General features: G+C 33.6%; 1 protein-coding gene across 1 annotated transcript; it reads right to left on the reverse strand.

The window, feature by feature from the left end:
• Positions 1-962: 962 nt before the first annotated feature.
• il23r (interleukin 23 receptor) lies at positions 963-23,885 on the reverse strand. The gene is made up of 15 exons (XM_049479361.1): positions 23,779-23,885; positions 18,572-18,703; positions 18,359-18,450; positions 17,521-17,820; positions 16,775-17,047; positions 15,021-15,163; positions 14,621-14,783; positions 13,841-13,923; positions 11,071-11,275; positions 9,224-9,415; positions 8,960-9,058; positions 4,325-4,420; positions 3,540-3,627; positions 3,331-3,421; positions 963-2,702 (listed from the first exon to the last, which is right to left on the reverse strand). Exons 4-15 carry the CDS (start codon positions 17,582-17,584, stop codon positions 2,124-2,126), a joined length of 2,076 nt encoding a protein of 691 aa, XP_049335318.1. The 5' UTR covers positions 17,585-17,820; positions 18,359-18,450; positions 18,572-18,703; positions 23,779-23,885; the 3' UTR covers positions 963-2,123.
• Between the last annotated feature and the right edge of the window lies 1 nt (position 23,886).

Below are 23,886 nucleotides of genomic sequence, written 5' to 3' on the forward strand. Positions count from 1 at the left end.
TGTAAAGAACAACAGGCAGATTCAGATGATGTCAAAGTAAAAAATTCTGTCAATAATAGTCACCTAAAGTCTTAAATTCAATTTATTAAACTTATTAAAAGACATGGCAAAACATTTGCTGTGTTTGATTCAAAGAGTGGCATGCATATAGAAAAAGGCAGCTGCGCATTTCACATGCCTCTGGATAGTGTGAGAACTTTCTCAGGAAGCTATGAAAACAGCCTTCTGTGGCAAGTGGTTCTGCAAAGTGTGAAAATGACTAAAACCGTGTACTGAAACAAGCTGCCAATCTAAAGGTCTCTCAAAATGTGTTCAAATACATTTTCAAAAAGATTGCATCATGCAATAAATGTTAATTTATTTCTATTTATCTGCAATTCCCAATATTAAGTATATACTTTACTTTTCATACACACATACAATATAATCATATTTTATGAATATACAGTCATATAATTTGGACAGAAGTAATAAAGTTAATTGCATGATAATCAGCAACATGGTTAGTACATAACAGTGTATGAGAGGTTATAAAAGGTTGGGGTTATGGTTGTGACTGATTTCATTTCCTTTTCTTTGAATTCTTACAATTACAATTACAACTTTCTGTGTATTTCACTTTCTGTATCTTTATGTACTTGTTGGAACGCAAACCCTGAGAACTACAGTCACATGTTACTGTAAATATCTGTCGTTTATGACTCGCCCAAACCAAAAGAAACAGCAAGTGATCTGTACTGTACACAAATAAAAAAAAAACAGTTATGGTATTCAATATAATACCGTTTTTGTTCCATAAAAAACAGGCTTTTTGAGTGTAAAATCTTTTTTGGTAATTATTATAAAACCTGTCTCTTAATGTAGAGGTTCTTTACTAATGTAAATATTCTTTACACTTATTTATATTAAAATATGCTTATTGCTTAAATAACCATCTGAAAGAAAGTGTTCTAAAACTATAATTGGAAATGCACAACTGAAGAACCCTTTATTCAAAAGTACTGATTTCCATTTAAATTTTTCAGTTCAGCACTATGAGAAATGTCCCTAATCAACCTAAACAGACCTAAATAAAAACATGTAAAATCTATACAACAATGAAAACAAATGTATAGTATTTACATTCTTTAAATCTTCACCTCCTTAAAAAAAAAAGAACCAAACTATTCTATTTGTGTCTCTAAGTGTAACACTTCTGGATTCTCCCTCAGCCTTGTCAGTTTTCTTCAGTACATTACTCAAAGATCCCTCATAGCCTAAAATCAAGGTCACCAGATCACAACCCAAAAATCAGGAACTGTTTTTTCTGCTCATCATCTCCAGAGTGCTGATCATTATCACCCGTGTATATGTATGTACAGTATATGCACTTGTTTTTATGGCTTCTTTGCATTCTGCCTATAGTTACCAGTGTTATTTCCTGTTTGCCTTGTCTGACTTTGTAATTTGACCAAGTTTTGTCTCTGCATTTTTGCTTTGCATCCCATTTAAGATTTAATTTGTGTTTTGAAGTCTTTGCTTCACTCTAGAGTTTCTGCTTTGCTTTTGCCCATGTCTGGGCTTATGCAAAACCTTATTGTTAAATAGCCTTTTCATATTAAACCTATAATGTTGTATTACATCTGGAAGCGTCTTGTGTGTTAAACAAATGTTATACTAACTCTTATCAATCACTGTCAGTGTTACATCACAGCATCTTAATGCCTTATTCCTAAGGTAAAGTTACAGAAATAGTAGTGAATAGGAGTTGAAATATTCTGAAACAAACATAATTGTTGAATTTAGGACACCATATGGTTTATATTTACAGAATACCTGTAGGGCTGTATACATTTCCCTCACAGAAATACCACAGAAATTAATGCTAAAAGTAGTGTCACTGTGGTTGTATATCTGACCTGGTGACACTGGTGAAGGTCCCAAAAACATCCATAAAGTTTTAATAGCCTTACAAAGTCTAGTTTAGTTTATAAAACATAATGTTTTTTTTTTTTCATTTCTCCACAACTGAGCTCAGATAGGCTTAGTCTACGAATGATGAAGAAAATCCTGTTCAGATATTAAACAATGACCCCAAACAACTGCTCAGTACAGTGGTAATTGCTCATCAGTCTGTAAAGTATTTAGAGCTGTCTGGACATGCAACTCTGGTTTAGCTCACTTTTTGGTAAGTGAGGCCTGACATTACAGGAAGGTTCTCTCAAGCACTTCACAAAGTCATTGGGCAGCACGGTCTGGCCTTGACATGAGTTCTCTTCACCATTTCCTGCCGCTGCAAATGCCACATTTCCTGCCACACTCCACACATCTTCTTCCAAAGTACTCTGAGTTATAAAAAAGACACCATCAACAACATCCACAGATACTGGTGTTCCGTCCACAGTCAAGCAGCTTTTCAGAGGTCCATGAATACCTTGACTTGGAAAGAAGCCAGGTGAGAAGACTGGCCAAGGATGCTCATCTTCTTCTGTTTCTGCTGTTTCAGAGACTGACTCGATTCTTTGAGAAACAATTGAGATTTGTGGTTTATAGGCACACACTGCCCAGTCCTGCTCAACCCTTTTCTCGTCTGTGGTTTCTTCTGTATGAGTAACAGGGTAACAATCCCTCAGTTCCACAGATGGACTGAAGTCCTCAACTGGAGATAAAGGTGGATCACTGTCCAGTGGCTGCCAGCATATTTCAGAACCATATTTTTCATTCTGAAAATGAAACACAAACTATGTTGTGATGTTTATACTTTTCAAAATAAAGATCCCACAATGCCACAAAAGAGACACTTTTGGATCCATAGAGAACCATATCTGTAAAAGTGACGTGAGATGTGACTTGATGAATATTTTACGTAATACATTAGTTTTAAATCTACTTCTTTAAAGCTTTAAAAGATCATCAAACACACACACACACACACAAACACATATCACTCATACAAAAAAAACCCAAGGTAGTTCTTTTACCGCACTGACACACCTTCTCATTGAATGTTCTTCTTGCTTTATTTATTTCATTTATTTATTTACACTGCAGATTAATATTAAATATGTAAAAATCATTAACAGTAGTACAATAGGCTATAATTCCATGTGCTCCTGTATATCGTATAAAGTCTTTAATATTAATTTACAATGTAAAAAATCATAAAAATAAAGAAAAGAGGTGTGTCCATTTTTTTTACTGCTACTGTATGTATGTTATTATTAGTAATAAACATATAGTACTGAATAAGCGTAGGTTGTGTTTTGTTTCATAATGACATAAGTGTCTAGAAACACAATCTTTTCTAATCAAACAATCAACAAAATTCTAAATATAAAGAGATGCACGTACCTGCAGCAGTTTGATAGCGTTGCTGTTTCCAAGTTTTGGCAAAGTTGGAAAAAGCCAAGAAGGTCCCACTGACATGCATACATTCCTTATTCTACAAACAAAAACAACCATAAAAAGGGATTTATATACTGTATATGTACAACTTTTAAACCTTGGGAAATGTCTATTTACAAATTCATTAAAATCATAATACAACAACAATACATCACCTTTTTCGAGCACATTTTAGGTACATCAGATTTATCAGGATGAATACTGGAACCACAGCCATTACACAGATCCCAATTACTGCCATATCTGAAAAAGAACAGGGTTTAAAAAAGGGATTTACATAATTATAATCATAATTACATCAAATAATAAATATGAGTAGAATGTCAGCCTTGAAACTATGAAGTTTTGCTGGACTAATATACACTGATTTGCTATCTTGTTTTGAGTAAGGTTGGACACTGACCACTGTGTAGGCATGTATCCCCTGGTGATTATTTAGAGTCATAGGACATGTTGCTAGTTTTTTTCCCGTAACATTTGGCACGTCAGTGTATTTGTGACTTTTCCTGAGCTTCTCATTATCTTTCATTCAGACCTTTTCTTTTGTGTGTCTTCTGTACACTATATGCAGTTCCTGCACATGGATTACGCCTAAAACCAGGATTAGTGTGCATGAATCACTATTTATATGAGAACTTAATCTTTAAGTGATGATCTAATCCATGTCTGGGAAACTAGTACTACATGTTTTCCCAGGACAATTACAGTGTATCTCCAGGTGTTTGAAGCACTTTTAGAGGTAGTCTATGGATTTGTGTAAATCTAACTTGCGTGGCCTGTTGATTTTAAATGTGTCCTATTACCAGAACACCATAAAACATATAAAATAAGTACAGTAATTGGGGTTAATGATGTGTTACTAAAAGGGAGTAACTTGTTCATTCTGTGCACTAGGGATAAAACTCCAAGAGCTTGAATAAACAGCAAAGGACCATCTTACCGCCAGGCCCATCAGCAGCAGACTTAACTGGATCAGGTACAATATATTCCCCTTTTGGTATTTTGTTATCATTGTGTCCTGGGCCAGGTGGACTCTCTGTAAATAAGAAGGTTCAGAGTTACCTTTCTTGATCATTTCAACCCTTTCAGACCTTAGTTTAAAAACTTTAAAAACAGAATTCCTATATCATTTTTCTTTTATTCTACACACATTTGAATATATATATATATATATATATATATATATATATATATATATATATATATATATATATATATATATTAACATTAAAAACGTATACAATTCAGTAAAAACTCATACAATGTTGGGAGAAGGTGTTTACTCTAACACATCAGCTGAGGTGCTACCATGTTTTACTTTTAGTGTGCAGATTTTTAGTTTTCCAATGCAGTGGGTGGGGCTAATCTGTGGTTTGGCTGGCTAATAAATGTCTATTCTAAAGAAAAATAGGTTTCAATGTGTGTGAAGTGAAAGCACACACAAGAAAAAAAGAAAACACACCATGTCTATTGAAGCAAGTCAGTTGTTTTACAGCAAGTTTGTTTTAAAGGTTTTTTTTTCCTTTCAAGAAACCCAAGGGAGCTTTACAGTCAACACACAAAATATACAGTATTAGGTTGGACACACATTCTAATTATATGTGTTGTTATTTCTATTATTTACTACATTGTACATCAATATTAAAGACTTACAAATGAAGAAACACATGCATTTAGGGAACAGACAAAAAAAAGTGTTGGGCCTTCACAAACACCTGATAGGAAAACCCAACACCGGTGGTTTGGGATGCGTTGGAGTGACAGAAAAGCAGTTTAAGTGTTCAGCCCCCTAAAACTCCTTTAAGAAAGTTGGAGAACCATTCCAGGTTTTACATCATGAAGACAACTGAGAGAATAATGCCAAGAGTGGGCAAAGCTGCATTAAAGCAAAAGGTGCTACTTTAAAGAATCTAAAGTTCATAGCTTTGATGTCTTCAATAGTAATCTACAATGTAGAAAAGAATAAAAATAAAGAATAAAACATTAAATGAAAAGGGGTGCATCCAACCTTTTGGCTGATACTGTGCTTTCACATGAGTCAATAGGAACATGACTTAAGATCATATATTCTACAAAGATGATGACATCTGAAGTCTGGTGATTGTGAGAACACAAAAAGCACCCTGAATACTTCAGCAAAATTAAATAATTTCAATTTCATTTGTGCCTAAAATGTTTATCATTTAAACTGCTATACATTTTTCCATATAGAAAATATTTTTTTTCTGGATTTTAAAAGTTGAGAAGTAGAAGTAGACCCCTGGCCTACATAATTAAATTCCTTACCTATGAATTATGAATTACTATATAAGGCACGTTCCAAGACAGGGATTAAGTCTAGTCTTGGACTGCAGATGCATTTTAAATGAAAATAAAATAGTCTATGACAAGGCTTAATCCCTGTCCTGGAAACCAATCCTATATTTATGTCTCTTATGAATTACATGATACTGTTGCTAAATTATTAGTTCTTCTAATAGTATTTACACGCACACTGAACATGTCACTGCTTGTAGATGAACAAACAGGAACTGAAAATTATCTATTTATGGATGGCTGGTAGGGTTCTGCACACAACAGACCCCAGGGGGATGCAGTGGTGAAGAAAAGCTGTACTCAGAAACTGAAACTAAAGTCTTCTAAATCTACTCTAGCAGTTAGTAGTTCAGAAAGGAAGCCACCAGGCCTGCTGTATTTACATGAAAGAAGAAAAAGTCTTAACACAGCAGTCCATCCCTCAGCAACTGCAATAGTAACTACAATAGTATGTGTAAGTGACAAGGTTAGAATTGCTCTCAGTTTAAAAAGTTATAGAGTGTGTAGAGGCACACATATCTTCCGTTGTTGCCCCTACTTCCTGTTGCAGTTCAAACCACATGTTAAAAAATAGCATCTTACTGACTTAGTCATGTCTAGAGCATTGAAACATCACATGTCTGAAGTAACAACATCTCTAGCTTTAAAGAAACACCATATCCACAAAAAAGTATTATTCATTATTAATTAATCATTGAATATTTAGACTAAATGTGGTATACTTTTTCTAAATTCTTACACAATAGGCCAAAACCTTTTACAATAGGAACCTTCTTTTTACACTTCCACATTATACCACAATATTTACTTTCTGTATTAACTGTCCTTGCCACAAATGTAGAACTTGAAATTTGCAGTGTCAGGAAAAAGTACTCTTGGTCACAACATCTGTTACTGTTACTGTAAATACAGTACCAGTCAAAAGTGTGGACACACCCCTTCTCTTTCAATGTGTTTTTTCTTTTTCAGTTTTTGTTGCATTGTAAATTTAATATTGAAGATTATATTAAAGCTATACAGGAACACGTGGTATTATTTTGTGAACAAAAAGCAATAAACAAACCAAAATTTGTTTTATACTTTAGATTCTTCTAAGTACCACATTTAGCTTTGAGAAAAGATCTGCACACTCTTGGTATTTAAGTCTCAGTGTTTTTATGAGGTAGCGTCATCTGGAATAGTTTTCTCAGTGTCTTGAAGGAGTTCCTGGAGGTGCTTAACTATAGTTGCTGCTTCATTCCTTCTTTATTGTTTTTTTTTGTCTATAATATTAATCTAAAATGTAGAACAATTAAATAATTAAATAAAGACATGAACATCGACATCGAATGAGAAGTTGTTTCCAAACTTTTGACTGGTACTGTAATTAAATGAGTTGATGATGAATTGATCACCAGAGGGCATAAAATTAAAGCTAAATCATTGTTTTTTAACAGTATAAACACAATTTGTGTTTTATATTATTATTAAAAAAGCATATTCTAGGAACATACATCACTTTGCCCTTTAATCAGCTAAAGAAATGGTGAAAAAAATGGTGGATCTAAATCAGGACAATGATCCAACACACACCTCAAAACAAGGGCTAGGTTGCTCTAAATAGGTTTGTATATGCATTTTGACTATCACTGACCCTGACAGTGTCCATCACGAACAACCATGAAAAAAACAGTATTAATCAGGAGACTGCTGTGTGAATGGGAAAGCTCTTAACGGCAATCATGGTGCAGGGTCAAGGATAGTCCTGCCTTTCAAGAGAAACAGCCAGTCAGCTTGCTGGTTTTGCGGGGCGCGGAATTAGTGTGATTGGGGAAGCAAAAATTAGGCCTAAAATAATACTATAATACTTAAGTATTTAATAATACTTTCACTCATTTAACTATTCACATACAGAAACGAACAAGGGGTCCCAAAACATTTATATGCCACAATAATTTGTTAGATTTCTAAGCAAGTATCATCAATGAAACTGTTCATTGTCAGTCCAAGGTGACACTAGGGTCAATCCCATTTGGGTGTGAGTTGTTTTTAATTATTGTTTCCATCACCCATGTAATTTTATTTTTATGAAAATAACAAAAGCATGATAAAAGAATTGGGACAAGCACCTATTAAAATTTTAATTCTCATGTAAAAGAACTATATATTATTAAAGTAGTAGTATTTGTTGCTGTGTCTTTAAAGCAGATGAACTTCTGTTTGAGTTCTGTCAGAGTTAAACTCTGTTTAAGTTGGGACTGTCATTGGTTTTGTAGCATTTTAGTATAAAGACTAAACAATAAAAATAAACCTGAATGAACAGAATTAATAGAATTAGACAAGATGTTTTTTTTTACTACACTTTTTAACTAGATACATATAAATTTCGATAGACTACCCTGTATCCTTCAGACCAAGCTTAAACACACCTTGTAACTTAATGGTGTATATGCTTAGAGTGAAAAAAAAAATGTTTTTTTTACATTATTGTCATTGTTTTGCAGACTGATAATTTTAGTATATAGACAAGTACATTAAAACTTGAACAAAGTTTATGTACAAAAGTTTATGTACAATAGTAAAATTTTTTTATTTTTTTTTAGATTCTGAAAGTCTGAATTCTATTTATCTTTCAGCTGATTGCTTTTTTACAGTGTATGCTCAGACAAGACATAACTGTTCAGCACTGCTCTCAGGCGGGTAATTCACAGGTGCAGGTTACTGGAAGTGGATGTCAAGTTTTTCAGTCGATGATGGAAAAACCTGCTGTCACACTGTGGGTTTGTTTCTGTTCAGTTTGAAACCTAAGCAATATAAACTCTTTCCATTATCCACAGGAGGTCGAGTGCCACCTAGAGATTTTATATGGCCAAGTTTTGGGCATTTAGGGTTGATTTTAACAAGCATAGAAATGTAGAATTGGTGATATGGAGTGTAAATAAATGTGTATAATAATGTTTTTTTAAAAACTGTACACCACATCACACTTCCTCCCACACCCTCCCACATCACCCTCCCCCTCCCTCTCACACTTTTGCATGTGCACTTGCACACGAAAGCATTTAACTCCATAGTGACACACAAAAAGGCCCTCATCACTGAGTTAGTGTGCTTCAGCCTAAGAGTATCCTGAAACACTTTTTGATGTGTCTCTATAACACAAAAAAGTGCAGTTAATCTACAATAAATCTTAAATGTAGGTTTTATTGTATACATTATCTAATATTTCTAACTGTAACTGTAAATGTGTGTAAAAACAGAAGAAACTTGTTGAACATACTTCGATCTTTCACAAGAATTTGTCCAGAAACAGGACGTGATACTCCCTCGATGCTTTCAACATACAGTGACACATTCACTGTACTGCAAGGTGGTATGTCTGAAATAAAAATAATTATAATATGTTAGAAAAGCAGATGCAATTACTTTTTTTCATGAACATGAAGAACTACACACTATTTAGTGGAAGAAACCTAATAAAAAAGTGTGTATGATCAATAATTAAAACTGTAATATGCTTTTCTGGATGTGTGTGTACTCTTACCATCAATAAATGTTGAGATTTTGTCTTTTTTAATCCTCTTCCATTGCACTTCGAATGGGCTAGTTTGCCACTGAACTACAAAACCTGATGTTTGCTCGGAGATGTTGATGTAGGACTGATGAGACGAGTTCCAGTCCAGGTGAATTCTGCCCTCTGCTGTTTGACTTAAGTGTAATGTTGGAACTGGGGTTTCTGCAATAATTTCAGAAATAAAGTTTTGTTAAAAAGAAATGCTTTAAATGTTCTGTGTTGTCACAAAATGTGCTATCTTCAATATATCTTTTGGCAATAAAAGTATAGATTTACATAAAAAGACTCCCTACATAAAAGCGTCTTAGCTTTGTGTGCATATTACAGCCTTGATTATCATATGAATCAGATGGCAGCATACACAATGCCCCCATTGAGCTTTGGAATCAGGGTATATTTCCCTGTATTTGCCTCTGTACTCTGTAAACTTTTGAAATATATGCTTGAACACCTTGCATGTGGATCAGGTGTTATGGCTGGTGCCTGTATGGCTGCCACAGGTACTGATTCAGTATATTCACCTGATGATGTCTATGAGTCACAAGAAGTTCTTACTGTACATGCAAAGGATAGGAAACTGGGCCTGTGTATGAAAAGTGCTGTAAACTGTTTGTGTGTAAATGTTTAAAAAACACCATTTCACATACAACTTACACAAACACATCTTGGTTGAATTGGTTAACATGGTTAAATTAAAAGTTATTTGGGATCAAAAGGTAAAAAGCTAAACTGATTAAATGTAAATGCATTTTTACTTTTAATTTGGAAAGACAATTACCACACCCGCTCATCAGGACTCCCCCTATCACTAGTAAGGGTGATTAGCACAAAACTAGCACATGCTTCCTCTGATACATGTAGTTGTGAAATTTCCCTTAATATTGATACAAATTTCTTATTTTAGGGCATGTGACTGTAAAAACATTACATTAAAATCCTGTTGTAACATACATTTAATTACTCATATTTTAACATTTTGTTCTAGAAATCAGTTTAGACCAAGGTACTGTACCTGGAATGTAAAACTTTAATTAAAGGATTTATAGTTAGTTAAAATGGATGAAATCAGACCAGTAGAAGCAAAAATGTGCCTTTAAAAGGAACTAGTTTTATCTCCAGCACTAACCAAGGATGTTCAGTATATGTCACTTAAGGCCTTCATACTGAATAGAGTTAAAGTGAAGAACAGAGTGCTGTAAGGTACTTTCTACAGATTTTAAAAAGTATGTGTCACCATGGCATCTTCTGAGTTAAAATCTTTACACATCACACATAAAATCTGTACAGATAAGCAAACTTACATAGCATTTTCTCAGAAGGGTTAAGATGGACATCTACACACATCAACTAATCTATATATAGTCCATATTTATAAATGTGTTTCCTGCAAAGTGTTACATTTATGGTTTACATTGTTCATACAGAAACTGTCAGTCGCTCTTTAATCCTCCCATTATACCTAACTGGTACACTCTTATATTGGACTATTGTCTCTTGTTTAGTGTCTATTTCATTCTTATATTATTTATAATTTTATTAATTGTACTTTGATCAACTTCTCTGTATTCCTGTACATATGCAGTATTAACAATAAAACTACTTGACTTGACCTAATTTTTAAATGTTCAATTATTCTCACAGTAAAAACTTCATGATTTACCTATATATTATGTTGATCCTTAAAACAAGATCACACAAAATACTTTAAATATGTGACTTTGCACATGCAGAATATAGCATTCTAAAAAGAATTGCATAGTAGTATTAAAGGGTGTAGAATAGGAGTGGACAAATAATTGAGAGAAGAAGATTCTGACCTGCACAAATCAGCCATGCAGGAGCTGGTGGAGAGTTCCCTGCTGATGTGACCGCACTTACATTTACCCTTGTCACCTCGTGGTGCAGCTGGAGTGTATACTGGATAGTAGTGACCGAGCAGTTCAGAGTGTGTGTGGTGTTCTTCTCTTTATAAACCAACTCATAACCCAGCAAGTCTCCTTTATAATCTTCAGAAGAAAGAGCCTGAGGAAAACAAAGAGTTAATGAGCACTAGAGGCCAGTAAAGAGTCACTTAGAGTCACATGATTTTCAAGAATGTTCACTGAAATCACCATCCAGACTAATGACCAGAGGTGGAAAGTAACGAATTACATTTACTCACATTACTGTAACTGAGTAGATTTTATGAGTAATTTGGAATTTTTAAAGTAGTTTTTAAATTTAAATAAAATTTTACTTTTACTCAAGTTCATTTTGACACAAGTAATTTACTTCACTACTTTGGAAAACTCCCCATTACTGAGAAAAAATTAAATGCTGGGGAAAAAACAAATAGTTTGATTTTTTTTTTGTTCTCCATGGCAGCGCAGCTGAACTTTCCCCAGCAGTGTTTATTTCGCTTAGTGGGAGAGACGCTGTGTGAATCAGCTGTGCTCGGGGGAACCGGTGTTCTGTCGATTTATGCTACCCATCAATATGTGCTTAACGGAACTGCGCATGCACCGACCAACATTTTTTTTGTATGATTTCATGTTTTTAATTATATTTCCTTATGTTTTTATTGGAAACATTAAACAATCTGCTTGAACATTAAAAATAACATGTAAATAGCAGTTAAAGCATAGCAATGGCAAGTTAAAAAATAATAATAAACTGTAAAACTATAAAAATACAGTTTATGGTCACCTATATGACCATAACTTTTTAACAGTAAAGAAAAAAAAACGGAAACCTATGTCACTTGTTCTTAAAACAATGTTTTATGGGGTGGTCTGAACAAATACTGCCTGAAAGGTCCAAATAATTTATGATTTGTACTTTTTTACATCAAATAATTAAAAGTAACTATGTAACTTTTACTCCAAGTAAATTTCTCTCTTTTATTCTTACTCGAGTAGATTTTTAGATGGGTACTTTTTACTTTTACTCCAGTAGAATTTTAGCAAAGTAAAGTTACTTTTACTTAATTACAATTTTTCAGTACTTTTTCCACCTCTGATGGTGACCAGACATTATCCTGCAAAGGTTTTCGGTAGAAAAAAGCAATAAAGCAATAAAGCCTTTCCACATGATTACACTACCACCACCATGTTACAGTGTTAGTCAGTAGAATGTTCTAATTGCACAAACACATTTAGCAACATCATCTGCAAAAGCAAGAGACTAGTGATAAAAATCAGTATATTAAAAATAATGATGGAATATCTGACAGTGTTGTATAGTCAGATTTGGAAACCTTTTGTTTGTCAGACCATGGAAAAGCCCTACATTTATCCCTAATGTAGAGAGCAATTACACCAAACAAACATACCAGACCACTCTGTCTGAACAAATATATTAAAAGTTGCAGGAAGGGTCATGTCATAACACTGATACTATTCATTTGAATATTTTCCCCTCTCCAAACTCTGCTGCTTTTCGTTGAAAGAAAATTTTAGGGAAAACTGCTGCTTTAAATAAAGTAACAAAATACTTGTACATCATTACTCCAAATATATATTATATAATTTATTTCAAAAACATTCTTACTCTTAGACATTTTAGCATACTGAACATGCCTGAGAGATTATAATAGAAAAAACTGTTCATATTCAACAGGGCTGGTTAATTTATTTGGTTATTATTTTTTTATTGTTGTTGAGCCATTGTTAAAAAAAAAAACATAAAGGTGTATAGAGTGCTTATTTTTTCATATGATACAATCAGTATTTTTTGGTAAAAATGTGAAAAACAAATCTAAAATTAATGTGTGGCAAATACTTTTATCAGTAATTTATAAAAGATGGTGGTGCTGTTTGTAACCAGTCCACCAGTAGAGGGAGCTGTTGTTCTCTAGCTCCACTTTCTTGTCATTCAAGTCACATGTTGTAACTGTTCTACATGAGGAAAATCTGTCTATCTGTGGTTTGTGTAGGTTTTAGACCTGCTGTCTCTTTGACTGAGATCCTGATTACCACTAACGTCATTGAGGTCAAGACCTCTCTGCATACTCATTACATCCATTTGTTAATGGATACAAGGTGCAAGATACACACAGCGTATCTATATTTATCAATACGCTGTTTAACAGTGTGTGTGCACATCCTTAATTCAAGAGAAAGGAGGAAAAGGTTAGGTCTCAAATAAATGATAGCACAAGCAAGAAAAGGGAGAAAAAAAAAACAAAGGGAGAATACAACAACGCTATACAAAAAAAGAGAAAAAAACAACAACAAATAATTTAAATATATTTATGCAAAGAATAAAAAACATCTAAAAGGAAAAAAGAGCAGAAAAACCAAGGATGGGGAGGAAATGAGAAAAAGATAAGGTAAAGGATAGAGAAGAGCAGATGAATTAGAGAACAACTAAAACTAAAATTTAAATTTAAAAGATGAACAGATTAACAGAACAACAAAACCTTTTTATTGTTCAAAATTGAATGACTTCGTCTAGAGTGTCTCCAACATTAGAGAAAGTAAAACATGTGTTTATAATTCTTTGAAAGGTATACCCTACCAGGGTACATCGATTATCTTCAAGTTATTTTTTGTCTCTTAATAAAAGATGATTGTAGAGAATGTTTAGACTTATGACTTTGATACCAACCTTCCACAATACCGTCACATTCAGTGTGTCACTCCCTTCATTTCTTCTTATGACTCTCCACACATCAAGCTTGTTTAGAGGTGCTGAGGAAGACAATCAGGTTGAAACACAAAGTCAAATTGTTGCAAAGTCTCAATATTACAATTGTGGGGGGCTTTACAGCCAATCTAGCTGACACTAATGATTGGCCTTAGGCTTTTATGTGGCTTCTTCAGAGTATCCAATTCAATCAACACTAGCAAGAACTTGATGATACAATATGTATCATGATACAGAAGATATGATTTAATATATCACTATATATTGTGATACTGTAAGCAAGACAAAATGTTGCGATGTTTTAAATACATTTTTTGGAAAACTTATATAACATATTGTAAAAGAAACAATATCATATTTTGAAAATCTGAAGTATCCCATCAAAACAAAGAGTGGGGTACATTATCATTTAAATCAGCACAGTAATTTTCTGTGGAGATCATACAAGTTGCAAACCTAACGTCTGCCTGAGTAAAGGGGCTGAATTAGAGGTGTCCAGGTACTTTGTGTTGTTTATACAATATTTTTTTAAATATCATTTTGCATCTTTAGTTTACTGTTAACAATAATAATTTATGTGTTGAGTATTGCAAAGTTTATTCATATAGATATTCATATACATATGATACACATTTTTATGAAAGCATATCTAAGCAGCAAAATGAACATGCTTACATTACTGTTTTGTGTACGATAATATCAGCAAGACCAATAATGCATTGCAATAGTAGACAGTTTTACCTTGTCCAGAGCTGTTTTTTCTGACTGGTTCACTCCAATGGCTGCAGTTAATCTCCAGTGAGATTGTGCAGACACGCAGCTCGAATTCATAAGAAGTTAGCGGCTCCAAATCATCCAGCATCATTACTTTTCCTTTGTAATGCTGAATCACTTTGCCTGTCATCTAATGTGATACAAATAACAGTAATTTCATTAGTATCTAAAAAGAAGCTTGCTTTAATAAATGAATGCCTATATCTGTAATGGGACATTATTGTGATTGTGTGATGTAAACTGTGTACATTTTGATCTCAGAAGTTGAAGGTTTTATATGACTTCATATTTATATGTCTGTAACTTTGAACACTTCTCCTCACTTATCAGAAAAAGTCATATACTGTATAAACCATCCACAGCTTACCCAGACTGAAGATCCATCTGTTTTCCTGAACCTCAGCTTGGGTTTCAGAAGCTCCATGTTGTCTGGGCTCTGCCAGTGGATGGTGGCAGACAAGGAACCTTTAGTGAACTCAATGGTCTTGATATGTGGAGCACTTGGAATCACTACAAATGGTTAAAAAATGCAGGCCTTAGTACAGACAATTGACAGATCATGCAAAGCAGACTTAACCCCAAACTTTGTATTAGAGCAGGAAACCACCAAAATATTCAAAACATGACGACTTGTCTAATCTAATGTCACAAAGTGGAACAGTGGATTTAGTTATGGGTTTCTTGCTGCAAATGTGAAACTGGTTTCACTCAGTAAAAGAAATCTAATTATGCATAGAGGTCATTTTGCTATTTAAACAGGTCACATTAGTCAAAACACATTTTTGAACAGAATTGGTGCTGGTCCTATATATTTTGCACATAGGCTTTTACATTGGTACTTTTCTTTCTAATTAGAATCAGAGCTTTGAATAAAATTATTAGTATTCTACACAGTCAACTGCTTCACTAGTACAAACTGTATGTGATTTTCATTTTACAGCAATAAAACGTAAAAAAAAAAAAAGAGTTTTAGCGGAGACCATTAGGTCTATCCTGAACAAAGTCTTACATAGGTAATCATTCTAATGAAGCCTTAATGACTAGCTAACAGGATGGCCTGGACATTCATGACTACACAATCCATTTGCCAATGTAAAATCCATGTTAAATTACAATTGTTAGTGCCAAAATGTAGCACTGGCAAGTTTGCTGTGTAAGTATTTGTTTTTTCTAGGATTCAGCCATAGTTATAACTTGAGTATTTTTATGCGTGTGAGTATCATTTCATTTCAGTTATTACCACATTCATGCTTGTATGACTTCACACTATTTTTTCAGTTGTTTTCAGGTAGAGTTTAGTAAAGTATCAAAACATTATCTTTTCAAAATTGACCTTAGGCAAACAATTGACTCCTAATTTTATGCACTTCTAAAAGCATCTGTTTCTTTATTAAATACCTTGTGTGTATAACTGATTAATGATATGTTTTATACTGAGATATATATTATATATATATTAAAAGAGATATAATAGTGATATTGTTTAAATTAAATATTCTAATATGTTTAAATTTTAAAAAATCTAACATTTTGTCATGAAAGCAAAATCATTTGTTTACATTTTTAATTTAGACTAATACAATGAGGTTTCTATTTTCAATTTTTAGAGCATTTCTGTTGGTCCACTCTAAAAGAATTTACACACAGTCCATGTATAGCTGTTGTTGTTAAATAATGTAGAGGGGTTATATAATATGTGTACTTTACAGAAATGGCTCTGCATGTGTACACATATTTCCATTGTAAATGTTTGCATTTGAAAAAAAAAGTTTACTGAAGATATTTGACAAATAACAGTAGTTACCCTAAGTATGTAATACACACAAAATGTAATTTTGGATTCTTTATTCCTAAAAGTTCTTGGCATGAATATGTGATTCAAAGAAGAATTTCTAAAGGGTTTAGGATTACTTTTCACTACTACTACTACTATTTTGTGGCAGTTATTTAAACCTACATAACTTTTTCCAATCTAACATCTCATTTAAAATTACAATAAAAGAAATCATGTAATTTTTGGATTAAGTTGTTCTCTAAATGTATTCTATATGGATTTGTTCTTAATGTGTATGAGCTTGAATGCCTTATATATAGAGAAGTCAATAAAAAATGGCAACATACGGTCAGCCACAATGTCCCGTCCACACACGTTGTGAACTGTCCTCCCCTGCTTCACCTTGCAGTGGAGGCTGAATTTGGGCTGGGTGACCACCAGCTGTGTTGTCACACTTGAGCAGCTGTTTTTCTGCAGGATGGTTTGTCCATTGAGCTCGATGATGAAGAGTCGGTTACACTGCTCAGTGTTGGACTTACAGTGGACAGTTAGGTTGGAACCCATAGGAATGATGTCCTTATCCACTGTCAAATGTCCAGCACAGATGACGCTATAGCAGTCTAAGGAGCAGAAATAGATTAACTCAAACAGCAGAATTTAGATTCGGATATCAGGATTGAAATAAAATATACTGAATGACAAAACAGCTGTTTAAGTCAAAACTGCAAAGAACAGTAGCTTCATAGGGAGGGTATCTGCAGGTATGAGGCAATGATCTGACAAAAGTATAGGGTCCAATGCAAAATTGGGGTTATGTTTACAGTTCTGTTTCTGCTAGATAAAAGTAAATGCACCTGAAAATAGTGCCCCACAAAGTCATAAATATTATCTTTGATTCTGCTTAGTTAAATCAGTAAGCTAACGTGCATTCCAAATTTGAAAACTGCAAAATGCAATGCACACAAATAAAACCACAATGGTAATTTCTTAAAATTGCCTGTTTGTGGCATTTTAAGACCTTTAGAAGATAGGTTTAAGACTTTTTAAGGATCTGCAGATACCCTGCATAGAAAACCAGATTATGATCACTCACCTGTCAATCTACAGAAGAGCAGAACAAGAAAGACAATCTGCATGACTTCTCTGCTAAAATCCATGTCAGGCTTCTCTTGGTCTCTTTGATAAATGACATTGTATATGAAGTGTTTCTCCTTATCTCCTCGCTCTCTTGCTTCTCTTAGAACTGTTTAACCGTTCACATAGAGGTCATCACCACAGCATCTTATCATTTCTTTGCTCTTCTTCCTTCCCTGATGAAACGATTATCTCACACGTTGTTAATGTAGAGAGCCCCGGACGTGTACTCAGTAATCGATCGCATCTAGGTTTATCGCTGATGATAAAAAGGAAAAAGGAGAACAAACAACATAAACAAGACCCCCAAAAGTTTGCGCTCATCCTCGCCAACCATTTCGTGCTGATGTCTGGTGTCATTTTGCTTAGCATCTACATGGTTTCTCACACTTAGTGCTCTCTTTTAAGGTGCTATGACCTAGATTTGCGGCTTTTAAGCCTTGGCTGGAACTTCAGAGCTGGGTTTGAGCATGTGGGTGTCCCACTTTATCAGCCTCTTTTTTTTAGTCATCACACTTTTGTTTAAGATCAAGCTGCTTCAGAAGTTTGAGGCAGATGTTTGATACTTTCTGAACATATTTTAATTCATTACTAGACAAATTCATTAACTTCTGTCAGCCAAACACATGGATTGTTTTGCAAATATCTGATTACACTGAACAAAAGGTGAAAGGAAAACTAACCTTTTCTTGTACTGTTAAAAGCACTTTTAAATGTTTTTCAAATTAAACCTCTTTAATGTGCTTTGAGCAACATTCGAGAAAATAATTATTAGAAGAACATTTTGTTTGACGCACCTTAAGCTTTCTTGAAGGTTCCTCAAAGTTCCTCAGACAGATTTTGTGGAAGGATACAGTTAATAACTTCACAACCTTCTAAGATTTAATACCTATAAGACAAAATGAACAAATTTACTGAAAGCATGTATTATATATAGTAATTACACACTGACATTACAACTGAGATTAATCCTATAAAATACACTGCAGGCTGAAATAGAATTACTGTACCATGTCTTCATGTGTCTCCGTCCCATTTAGAGCATGTGAACCTAACGGCGCACAAGCCAGTCTACTCCACGTTTCTGATCTTTTCACTTTTAACTCCCATCCTTGCTTCAAAGGGCCTGTGGGGAAACCCCTCTAAAAACCAAAAGATTTTTCAGTCCTTCGTTTAGACAGATAAACATGTAGGTAAATTACAGTGTGTGGGTTAACTGTTTATCAGGAAAAGTATCCTAATTAGTAATTGTCCAAAATCCAGTGGAACGCAACACTAAAAAATGGAAAACAAATGTGTGACATAATAAAAACAGAGACAATGTGAAACGCAGCAGTTGGTACGGCACAGAATCCCAGAGCTACACCTCAGAAAGGTGATAACCACAATTCTTTATAAAATGAAAACGTGAAGAAACCACAGAATTGTTGTAAACACGGCTGTGTCTCTACTGTAGTCCAAGTGTACAATCTACCAATATCAGCAAAATAACTGATATAGAACTATAAGTAATATTTATTTTATTCAGCGTTTCAGTTTGTAATTTTTTATAATATACTCTGTTTTTAGTGTAAGTTTTTATTATTCCTGTTCTGCGGCGCTGCACTCTGATTTGTGTATGTGCTTCATGTGTCTTCAGATAAGGTTGATTACAGTTTTTCGACCAGGTGCCCTCAAGGGGGGCAGGGTTGGCAACTGCTCCTTCCGTAGTGTCTCTAAGTTCTAGAGTGCCCTTTATAGTGGCAATAAGTTCCCCTTTCCAGTAGAGAAAAAGAGATGTGTTGCTCTATAGGATTTTGCTAAAGGATTATTATGTTATGTGGTGCTCTATAGGAGCCCTCACAATGTGAATAACTGTATTTGATGGTACAAAAAAAAGTAAATTGCTGTCAATGATAGCACAAAGTTTTAAAACTCATTGTATCTAATCCATCAATTTATGTTTTTTTAGTGTTAGCCACGCCCCTTTAAAATGTACATTCCCCATGTTGTGTGTTATTTTTTTGCCCCTGTAATCTTTGACATTTTGAAATTATCTAGACTGAACATCCTGTTCCTCACTACTGACCTTCTTAATCCTCAGCATTATATCTGATTGATCTGAACTAAAGACAATCTAAAGAGTTCTATTTCTAAACACTTTATGGCAATAAACATATTGGTGAATAATAATAAAAACTCAGTATAACAAAGTAATGTGTAATGTGTAAAATTTTTGTCATCTGATGTCATGACCAACATTCAACCTAAAATTAATGTCTATTGATGCTGGTGAGCAGCTGGAAAGGGATAATATAATGATCTCCCTAAACAACTTCTTTTACATCGTTTCACTGTAACTCTTATGTTTGATGAAAAGCTATAATTTAAAGAACTAATATTTCTGCCTCTTCTTATGCATTTAAAACAGTTTAGAATGTGATGGAATGATAAAATAAGATGACCTCCTGGGTGATTTCCCTGGGAAAATTATTTTCATTTTACTCGTACAAATGTGCTAAACGTTTTTTTACCCAATAATTACTCATAGTGTAGGAGATTATCTTGCTTTGATCATTGATTGACTGATGTCCACTGTGTTCCATCAACCGTTATCTTAACCAACTGCCTTTTCCCTCTTGAACAAGAAAAGATGCCTTTTCAGAGTGTCAACCAACATGTTTTATTTAAAAACCCAATAATACCTGATTTTGAAGCCAGGTTAAGTACTGCAAGTAGGATCTTGTAGTCTACTGATTGCTGAGTATGTTAGGGTTTTTTATCATTAGTGACTCATTTATTTTGAACTATTAAACAGCTGAACAGTAAATAGACCTAATTTATACTGCTGTTCAGAAGGTTATCATATTTGTATATCATATACACTATTAAAAAAGATTTGGATGATTGACTCTTTGCCTGGTTAAAGGTTATTCCTAATATATATAGTTTTTTTTTCATATCTTGACGTAACAATTTGGCAGTTGTTCTTTTTATTATTTAGAAGGTTTTATAATGAATAGACTAATTGAAATGCTCCAAAATAAATTAAAATACTTTTTACACTGACTTCTATTGAAAATGTAAAAAAATGTTTCTTCCCTTGTAGATTGCCAAAAAAGGCTTCTGTGTAGCAATGAAAACAAGAGAAAACAAAATAACCCTTTTCACTATTAGTGTAGCTTTCGTGCCCACTGTCAGCTTTCAAATTATTTTTTATGTATGAGCTAAGGTATTTTATCATATTTAATCAAAACACTTTTTATAGTAAAACTTACCCCCCCAACTTCCAATTCACCAATAAAAACAGAACCCTGCTTTGTTGTGTAAAACAGTATTAATCTAATGCAAGACCTGCAACCGAAAAAAAAAAATGATAAGACATTTTAAACCTGCCAGCCAAAACACTTTTAGCAAACGTTTAGCAATTGTTGGCACATCAATTTAACAAATGGGATTCAGCAACACCATTTATTGAAAAATGAGATGCCACTTTGTGCATGCTCTTTATGATTCTACAACAGAATCAGAAGGGGTAATGTGGTCTGTTGACCTCAATTTTCTGTCGGAAAAACAGAATCAGGACATGCTTTGAACTCACAGTATTGTAGACTCTTTACTCTTCTCCTGTGCAAAGTACACAGGTAAACACATTTTAATCTTCCTCAGAGTGGTCCATCACTTCTATGAAAGAAATAAAAATGTGGTTGCTTAAGCTGTACTATTATATAAGCCTCAGTCAAAACAAATTGCAGAACTAAGAATAAACAATAATATTAAAATTATACATATTTTGACCGGTAATTCCTTTTTTTTTTTTTTGAATCATTGGCATCAGCCAAAGTCTACATAGTTCAAAGACATGTCAAATACATGATGTATTTATTGTATTCAGGTCAACACTGCACTACTTCAAATTTCATTCTATTTTCTCATCTATTTGTATTAGTTTCAACTGTTTTACTTAACTTGTTAATTTAACATGATGGTTTTAAGCTGTGATCAGTTAGCTAAATAAATGTGAAATACAGTTGCATACAGTTGATCGAAAGCCTATCTATTTCTAGGGTTACCAGGGCATCTAGTCTCTCTGTTAATTATAAAGTCGCACATCAGTGCATCCCTACTGCTTACTTGGGTGATCTGTAACAGAATAATGTACCTTTTCACCCCAAAAGCTTATTTTTTGACTATTCATCATGTCAACCTGTCATTATAAGACAGAATTAATATTTCCCAGCTTAATCACTTTTTATTTTAACTTTAAAAAAAAAAGCTGAGTTAAGCTAAACTAAAGGCATTGTCATGTGGGTCAGACAGACCTCTTCAGTTCCAATCTTTTGCAGGTGTAAAAAACAGTACTCACCGCTCGGTGCTTCAGAAAATTACTTATACTTTTAATAGTTACAGAGTTATCTGTGTTTCTGTATCTTTTTCTAGTTACTATAATAAAAAAAGTCTGAATGTGTTGTGTACTGTAAATGCTGCAGTAAAGAGTGCAGTAACACAATCTGTTCCAATACTGAATTACCAAAAAGGCTCTGTAAATTTACATTTTTTAAAATCCATTTCCAAAGCTCAGTTTATTTCTATTGCTGTGTACCAGTAGTAAGGTCTTAATGAATAAACTGTTTGCTAAAAATTACCCCTCGGTGATATCATTATTTGCAACAATATAAAAATAAAAATATACAATATACAAAGTCTAGGATAACAGTATAATACAGACGATAAAATTAAGTTTATATCTCTTAATGTAAAAAGCATAAGAACATAATTTCTTAGGGTGCCAAGTCTAAAAACAGAAGGGTCATAATCTAATAAGATGTAGAGGTAAAGGCCTTTCCAGAGACAACTGTATAAGGGACCAAATTCTGGTTCAGGTGGAACTTGTAGGTTCGTTTTTCTATAGGTAACCATTTGTCACCATCTGTTTCAACCACATATTTTAGGAAGGAATGTCTATTTTTGACCATGATAACAGAATGCGCTGTCTGGCAAAATACAATAAAATATGTAAAAATAAAATAATGGTATCCGTGTTCAGTGAGGGATCTACAGCTTTTAAGAGATACACTTCTTGAGACATAACAACTTGTTTGCCAGTTATTTCTTGTATGACCAAATTAATTTCCTTTCAGTAAAAAATATCTATTTTTTAACACTACATAATTATATTATTATTATTATATAATGGATTTATACAAGTAGACAGGATAGTTGAAATGTCCAATACAGCTCTGGAAAATAATAAGAGACCACTTAAAAATGATGATTTTTTTATTTTATTTTACCAAATTGAAAACCTCTGGAATATAATCAAGAGGAAGATGGATGATCACATGCCATAAAACCAAGCTGACTTTTTGCAGAAACGTACCCAAAAGCAGTGTGTAAGACTGGTGGAGGAGAACATGCCAAGATTTCATCATGTCAACCTGTCATTATAAGACAGAATTAATATTTCCCAGCTTAATCACTTTTTATTTTAACTTTTAAAAAAAAGCTGAGTTAAGCTAAACTAAAGGCATTGTCATGTGGGTCAGACAGACCTCTTCAGTTCCAATCTTTTGCAGGTGTAAAAAACAGTACTCACCGCTCGGTGCTTCAGAAAATTACTTATACTTTTAATAGTTACAGAGTTATCTGTGTTTCTGTATCTTTTTCTAGTTACTATAATAAAAAAAGTCTGAATGTGTTGTGTACTGTAAATGCTGCAGTAAAGAGTGCAGTAACACAATCTGTTCCAATACTGAATTACCAAAAAGGCTCTGTAAATTTACATTTTTTAAAATCCATTTCCAAAGCTCAGTTTATTTCTATTGCTGTTTACCAGTAGTAAGGTCTTAATGAATAAACTGTTTGCTAAAAATTACCCCTCGGTGATTCCATTATTTGCAACAATATAAATTTCTCATTTTCTGCAAATAAATGCTCTAAATGACAACATTTTTATTTGGAATTTGGCAGAAATGTTGGCTGTAGTTTATAGAAAAAAACAACAATGTTCATTTTACTCAGACATATACCTATAAATAGCAAAATCAGAGAAACTGATTCAGAAACTGAAGTGGTTGCTTATTTTTTTCCAGAGCTGTAAATGTTACACAAATAAACAAACGTGTTTTTTTTTTTATTGAATAAGTTTTTTTTCATTCTAAAATTATTTTAAATATAATACAATTTTAGTTAGTTAAGATGTCAATGTTATGTTTGTACATGAACAGTTAAACTTTACCTATTTGTATCAGTATCGGTATCGGTGCGCTGGCCCCGGTGTATCGGTACAGAGACTCAGGCGAGCCCGTCTCCATGGTGAGGTCCCGCGGCGTGTCTGTACCTGAGC

This window comes from Astyanax mexicanus, chromosome 5 (genome assembly GCF_023375975.1).
Source record: "Astyanax mexicanus isolate ESR-SI-001 chromosome 5, AstMex3_surface, whole genome shotgun sequence".
Lineage (NCBI taxonomy): Eukaryota > Metazoa > Chordata > Actinopteri > Characiformes > Acestrorhamphidae > Astyanax > Astyanax mexicanus.